The 8140-nt window shown below is 39.3% G+C and overlaps 1 protein-coding gene across 1 annotated transcript; it reads left to right on the top strand.

The window, feature by feature from the left end:
• The first annotated feature begins 1783 nt into the window (after window positions 1–1783).
• Window positions 1784–6720, top strand: scxb (scleraxis bHLH transcription factor b). The gene is made up of 2 exons (XM_036578852.1): window positions 1784–2350; window positions 6308–6720. The coding sequence occupies exons 1-2, from the start codon at window positions 1784–1786 to the stop codon at window positions 6344–6346; spliced, it is 606 nt and encodes a 201-aa protein (XP_036434745.1). The 3' UTR covers window positions 6347–6720.
• The last annotated feature ends 1420 nt before the right edge of the window (window positions 6721–8140 follow it).

Genomic DNA, 8140 nt, shown 5'->3' with positions numbered 1-8140 from the left:
GTTGACAGTACCGCTCTGCTACTAACGGCGTCATTCAGAGATATTAAACATCATTTGCAACTCTGAGGGCTGCTTTTCTACTGGATAATGATGAAGCAAAGGGGTTCAGAATTAAGGACTGCTGATGGCAGGTGACATCAATTAAAGAGTAATTCCTACCTGATTTCCTGATTAATTTGAAGATTAGATTAATAAGAATAGTAGTAAGTCGTTTTAGTGGTCTCTTGGAGTGATGTAAGGATAAAGAGGAGTATAAACATTATTAAATGCCCCAGTTGATATCTGAACTGTTGTCACGACATTCTAAGAAATGGCTTTCACCGTCTTTAAACATTTTTCTCCATTCCTGAGTCATCACTGCCTCTGATGATCATCTCATCACTACGTCAGGCAGAGAAACTGGAGCCACTGCAGACAGCACACGCTGGCTCGAGGTCTCTCTCCACCTCCTCTCAAAACCTTCCAGTGCCCTGGAGCACTTCCTTTTTAATCAGTGTTAGCGCCGCAGTCTCTGCTTCCAAGACTCAATATTAGGAATAAAGGAAAGGAACAGAATGGAATTAGGAATAAAAATATAGAATTTATAATCGTAATATGATTACTTCTGACATTCACACTCAGCAACTGTCTGGTTGGTTTAACAGTTTACATTTGCTACAGGTACTATTCTGATTTCTGTTGACTGAAATCGCTGTTGGAACAAAACCTTGTGTCTCCATATTTTACTTACAAAATTTGAAAATGCCAGCTCCCCTTTACACAGTGTCAAAATGTCCTAAGGAATGAACAGAAAATAGAAATGGTCCAAAATTGCTTAGAATATAACCTGGACATTCTATATTCACTTACATCAGATATGTAGGTTTGGGTTTGAGACGGGAAAGCATAAGAGTGGTAGGCAATGTAAAGATCTGGCATATTTCCAAAAGGAACTACTCTGATTTCTGTTGAGTAGAAGTGGTTGAGTTCAGAATTGGAAGGAATGAGAGTGATAGGCTAAAGTGATAGATAAAGATTTGGTTATTTGAGGAACACCTAGTAGTTTCAGATCAGTATCAAAACAATGAAGCAGAAGAATGAAGAACGACAGCTTTGCTCACTCGTGTCCCAAGCTTCAGTTTCTCATTATGTTAATGAAAGAAACTCTTTTTGTGAATCAAATTTGAAACCAAAAGTGTGAGGGTGAGCTCCATTGCTTTCTCTCTCTCCCATCACCTCCCATCCCCTCTTTCAGCAGCTCCCTGGATTTTGCATTTACAGTGGGAGAGGGGGAGCAGTCCCCAGCCACTCCCCCCACCACCAGCAGCACCACACTCACGCACTATAAAGCCAAGGCATAAGGAAACACTCAGTCGTAATAACACGTGGAACTGTTGAGGGGATGAGAGCTAGTAGGACGCTCTCATTCACATGCTCACTCACTCCGGCTGCTGCTTTGCTGCTTGGTGCGCTGGTACCTTGAAGAGCCTTCAGAAGAGAAAGGACTATAAGAGTCTACCATCACAGGACTGGTTTAAGGCACCACTGGATTTCCACAAAACGGACTTTGTGGGTTGTTTTATAGTGGGGGACCTTTTGAGGGTTTGTTCCTGTGCTTGTGTGCTGGTTACAGAAGGACAAAGTTGGTTCATGCTGAACAGAACTGAGGCATAAGAGTTTGTGAGAGATAGAAGAGGCACCCAGGGTTTGTCCCTGTGGCACTTTGAAGACTGGAGAAACATAAGAGGACCAGCGTTGGTTGGTGGAGACCAGGGGCATACATTAGGGTGAAACCGATCAGGTGATGATGTCCTTCGCCATGGTTCGCCCATCTCCTGCCCGTTTTCTCTACTCTGAGATCAGCATGCTCTCCGAAGATGATGAGAACGGCAGCGAAAGTTCAGGATCTGATGACAAATCCTCCTGCCTATCCTCTCCTGGCTACGGCCCCATCAAAGCTGCCTCTCGCAAACGAAAGTACGGCTGCCGGCCAGCGGCCGTGTCCACGGACCTCTGCGCGCCCATCTCAGAAACCCGGCAGCGCAACGCAGCAAACGCCCGCGAGCGGGACCGTACCAACAGCGTCAACATGGCCTTCACAGCCCTGCGGACGCTCATACCCACTGAACCAGCCGACCGTAAGCTGTCCAAGATTGAGACGCTGCGGCTGGCTTCCAGCTACATTTCGCACCTGGAGAACGTGCTGTTGGTGGGCGAGGCATGTGGTGATGGGCAGCCATGCCACAGGAGCCCAGCAGCCCTGCACAACCACCTCCACAACTCTCACAAACCTACAGCCCCCAGCCCGGACTCTGAGAACTCCCAACCCAGACAGATCTGCACCTTCTGCCTCAGCAACCAGAGACGACTGGTGAGTAAACACTGCAGCTGTCTGCTTTGCGAGCAGCTCTGAGACCATCTCAAATGATGGAGCTAAAACAGATCTATGCGCTGTAATGCATCTATCTGAAGATTGTGGTTCAACTGCATTCATTTTGAAATATCAGAATAGATTATAATTTAGTATTCAATAAATTATGTGCTTATTTCACAGCCAAAATAAAATTCTCAAGATATTTTCAAGCATAAAATATCTAAGAAAAGATTGAGGAATTACATTTATTTTCCAATACTGTTTCTCCAGTCTCATTTGTGTACTCATAAAAATAATTCTCAGTCATACATACTGAGCAAAAGTCAGAGACCTTTCTTGATTCATTTAATTTCTAGTCAGGTTAGTACAAGTTATTCATTTTTCAATGTCAGGAAAAAGCAGAAAACATATATTAAACAGAACATTACACAGAAGCCACAACAACTAAATATGATAATTTTTTCAGTATGTACTGTGTCCAACCTGCCTTTATTACAGCTTCCATTCTTTTAGGGAGACTTGCTTTTGGCTTTTCAAAGAAATCTGCAGCGGCATTTTTTCACACCTCCAAAGTTTAGTCTTAAAACTTGGTTGCATTTTATGCTTCTCATGATCCAGTTAAACCCAAATTTAGACTCATCAGTCTGTAAAACCTTACTCCAGATTTCAGAGTTTCAGTTTTAGTGTTCTTCTCTTCGGTCTGTTTCCTTTTTTCAGTTTCTTTTCTCAACACCTGTAGAGTTTGCAGATCGGAAGCAAGAGTAAACTTGATTTTCTCCTCTCTCTCAAACATGAAAGCTTTAAGTACTGCTTATCTAAAAGTTCTGGTGGTCTACCAGGTCTTGTACAGGTGTTAAGAGTCCAATTTTCTCTGTATCTTTTAGTAATGTTTTAAACTCCATTTTATTTTAACCTTCCCCTTTCTCAAGCAAGTACATTAGCTTTTATCTAATCAACCTACAAAATAAAAAGAATAACCTATATACGATGGCTGTTTTGACTGGGAATTCATTTAATCAAGTGCGTTATCTGACTTTCGCAGAGTACCATACCAAAATAGTCAAACAGCGTCTTTAAATTCTGCAATTTATTGTTGAGATCTCATGATATACGCAACTGTTTCCAAGAGAAATCAAATAGAATCATTATGAAGTGAGTGATTTATACTGGTATATGGAACACATTCAGGTCAATGTCAGGAGCATTTCCGTGCTGGATTTTCATCAATGCAATGTCCATTTCTGAATGTTTTCCTCCTAGAATGGTTTTGAGAGAACACACAGTGCTGAATCTTTATGAAGCAGAAAAGGAGCAGCTTTGCTTCCTACTCAGCTTGAGTTTGTGATTTATTATTGGGACAGATGAAAATGAGTTCACACACTGTGTCTTCAAAAATCAAACTTCTCTATTACGTCCCTAAAAAACTTTTAGAGTCTATTTATATATCACAAGTCTAGTCTAGTGAACACACTGTGGATTCAAAACCACTGTTGAATTGTTGAATTCAAATTACTTCATTTCAAGCTATCGATTTCAAGGTAACAGGAGGATGGAGGAGAAATCTAGACTTCCAGCCACCCTCTTCCTTTCAAAGTAGACCCTCAAAATGTTAGGAATTCATAAGGAACGTTTGGTAGTGCGTACTTTTATCAATAGCTTTTTCCACTGAGATATACACCATTTTTTATGTCACCCCATAAACACGACTAATTCAGGCACTTGAAACTTGGCATGATTGAGGTTCTGCATAACATCAGTAATTTGTCTAGTCGTGTGGACCATACGAGACTGATTTGTCCTCAAAAACCTTTATAACAAAACTTTTCCTGTGTAACAGAACGAACCTGACAAACAGTCACTGGAATTCCTAAATGTGATAGAGGACGTGTGAAATGACATCAGCACGAGGCAAGCTGCAGACAAATTACTGTGCTCAATCGTGCTCTGGAAACATCTGGGCTCATGTGTATCTAACTTCCAGTGACAGAGCTGATCTTAGATCAGTGAATGCCATTCCTTTTTTTATTTAATAGCAGCATACCGGGAGTACCTACAGCATGTAAATCACATTATGACTCGAAATAAACTATTCCATGACCACCTGAGTAAAGCTCAGAGGCTGCATCACAAAAAAGTAGTAGATTTATTTTAAGGGGGGCTATAGTTAATACAGCTGGAGTTTCTACAGGACTGATAAGAATCTAATAGTAAATTTAGACATATAGGATATTACTCAAATATTATTGATTACGAAGACAGTACTACAGGAACATTATTGTATTATTAAGTCTAAAAATATTATAGATTATATAACTATTATACATCTTGTAGTTAGGCCTGTCATGAACTTGATTAACTGTCATACAAATCATTGTCACAATTCACAATTTCATTGTCTCTTTTTCATTCACTCATTCATTCATTTATTGTTTGCAGCTATTAAAGTATAAGCCTAAAGCATAAGATTAAAGCATAAGCCTGAACTATTGAGCCATCTTCCTACCTGGCTGTCGATTCTCAATAGCCCCCAGCCAACCAGACACAGTTCGAGCTCAAATAAGCAAACGTTACTTACAACTGCCCCCTACAGGTGTTACAGTCAGAAATTGGTGCCCCTGACGTCTGAATAAACGCCTTTTATTTATTTATTTATTTATTTTTGTACATTTTACCTCAACCCAATTCACACACAAAAATTCATGTTCTATTCATTGCAGCATAATCATATAATTGAGAAAGCTAAAAGCTCTGGAAAATAAATAAAACAATGCTCAACACCAAATATTAAAGCAAATGTTAAAATGTAATAATAATTCAGTTTAAGTAGTTTAATAAAAAGTGTGATGTGTTTCTTCTGCTAATGCTAGAACACTGAGCTTTGTTTTAATTTTGCAGCTCATTCTCACTTCTCTCTCACATGTACACCAAATAATAAATATTACAAGATCCATTCTAGTCCCTGCAGTGTATCTGGAAAGAAGGAAAAAACTGGACCTTTCTGTTCTTTACAGCTTTAAGATGTTTTGTGGTTCATGCACTTCACTATTTCCCTATTACACTCTTATACACTGCTGTTATCTCATTCAAATGTGAGAACAAAAGAAAATCAATATTACAGCCCTTCAGAAAACATTATTTATACATTTTTAACTTATAAGCATACATTTGATCTGTACATGAGCTATAAAATCATAACCATATGCAATACAAGACCAATAAACAGCAAGATCAGTTTATTTGACAGTAAAAATGCACTATTATATATCATTACATGCACTCAGGCATGCAGATAAACAAACATAAACACGCTGAGGCCTAAGTTCGCTGATGGCCCTACCCTTGAGTCACCCAGCAGCGTGAACAGGATTAATGCACGCCAGCTGGGTCTCACACCGCACGAGTGAGAGTGGAAAAAGTGAGGCATGCTGCCCCCTCAGCTGACGTTATGGCCAGACACCCTCCACCTCAAGTAGATCACGTTCCCTCAAAGCACTCGCTTTCAGATAAATCCCTAATTACTTCTCAAACACTGCATCTCACAAAGGAAAACATGTTAGTTATTCAGTTCTGGGTTCAAATGCTCATTAGCAGTGGAATCAAATCAGTGCTTCTATAAGAAATAATAGAAACATAAATAAATACAATACAATAAAAACAATACAATTACAATATATCTAGGTATGCTCACCAAAACGTCTTTAAAATTGCATTTTAAATAAAATCAGCCCAGAATTTTGCTGGTTTGCAGTTTTACTGATGCTAATGAGGATTTTTACACTTTTTTAAATTTTAATTTATTTCTTCTCATTAATATATTTAATGAAATTTGTGCTGTATAGTTACCTTTACTTCATTGGCACCAAATAGGATTTTTTTATGTTTTTTGAAACTGTGTTTTTTAATGACATGTGTACTGACAGTTGCCTTTTTGCTTGCTTTGCTTTGTCGTTTCAGAACAAAGACAGAGAAAGAAAAACAGCCATAAGAAGTTAATGCTGAAGAAGAACCCACGATGGGAACTCTTAACTGTACATTTTGTGTAATTTGTTGTACGTAAGCTATTTTACATAGCAATATTATACACAGACTCTTATTTATCCTGTAAATGTACTCTACTGGAGATATCGCTTTTGGCTTGGCTACATTTTCCCAAGAGGAAGAGCACTGAGGACTTTGCATTTGTCAACCAGCACACGCTGCTTGTGCTAAACACAGCACATTATGACTCTGTAAGAGTTCAACCAAAAAGGAGACAGTGGACTACAATAAGACTATCCATACTTCAGAGGACAATGCCTGAGACTAAAACAGGGACAGGAGAAAAACACTGATCAGTTAAAGCTGCCATGAATCCGTTCACCAGTGACCTGCTCCAGCTTTATATGCAAGAGTGGAATAAAGTACCTTCAGATTCATCATCAGCCTTTAACTGTTTTGCCTTCTGTTCATGGTGTAAAAATGAGACAACATACACATTTTGATATCAAATAAATAATAATATTTAGCCTCGGTTTAGTTCAGTGCTCTACCCTGTCAAATCCGGTGTCTGATTACTTTTCCGCCACATAAAACTAACGTTTAACGCTGGATATAGAGAAAACAAGAGCGAGAGCGAGAGAGAGAGAGTGAGACAGAGAGAGAGAGAGAGCAAAATACAGAGAGAGAGACAGCAGGTCCAACTGAGCATGAGATGAGATCTGCAGGCAAACTTTGTCACATACTGTCCTCTACTTTACCTTTGGGTTCTGTTAGAGAGAGAGAAAGAGAGAGAGAGAGAGAGAGAGAGAGAGAGAGAGAGAGAGAGAGAGAGAGAGAGGGAGGGAGGGAGAGAGAGAGAGAGAGAGAGAGAAGCAATGGACATATGCATTCCCCCTATAAGTAGTACATTTACTTCCTTTGTCCACTCACTTCCCATCTTCATGCAGCTCTATGTTTTTGCTTGTGAATAATGCAAATTTAAGATGTCAATCACAACCAACATTTCTTTTTATTTATTTCTTTTACTACCTGCTCCAAAAGTGTTATTTCTGCCAGATGAACTTGACTGTTGACAAGTTTTCTGTCACCTGGTTTTGTGCATTTGGTGATGACTGAACAGTAATTTGCCAATAGAGCCATCATTCCCTGCAAGTTTTTCCTTGAATATTTTGTTAATTCCAAATATCGCAAATCCTAACATGAATGGTTGTATCGAAAGATTTAGGCACCTCTGGTCAAACTACACTTCCTATGATAGAAGAAAATTCTTTTTTTTGCTGAATTTAACACATTGGGGGAAAACTAAAATGTGGCATGTGCATATGTTTGGACACCTTTTCAGTTGCTTCACTAGTGTTGTTTTTTAAGGTCTCATAGCTTATTTGACTCATACGGCCTTAGTAAGACAGTGTCAGAGAGTAATAAATTCTGTGGCCCTTGAAAACTTCTCAAAATATTTTTCCTTACCAAGCTGTGTTACCAGCAGCTGATGAAGAACTGGCCCGCAGAAGAATAGTAATGCAGTGTTGTTGCACAAGCATTATCTACATAAAAGTCATCTGGACGTAATCTTAACTGTGATCTCATCCTAAACGTCAATGTCTGAAGCACGCAAACAAGATCTATGTAAGCCAGATGCATTTGGGAATCAAGTTCTGTAGTCTGATGTAACAAAGGTGTAATTCTCTGGCTATAATCCCTAAAGGTATTTTTGGGGGTTGGGGCACGGGGAGAGACACACTTCAAGGAAATAACACCTTGCAACCTGTAAAGCATGGAGATGAATCTATTATGCTTATCATTTTTTTA

Source organism: Colossoma macropomum, unplaced genomic scaffold, assembly GCF_904425465.1.
Source record: "Colossoma macropomum unplaced genomic scaffold, Colossoma_macropomum, whole genome shotgun sequence".
In the NCBI taxonomy this organism is placed as follows: Eukaryota; Metazoa; Chordata; class Actinopteri; order Characiformes; family Serrasalmidae; genus Colossoma; species Colossoma macropomum.
The sequence above is the reverse complement of the archived record's forward strand: the minus strand, read 5'-3'. Positions and strand labels throughout refer to the sequence as shown.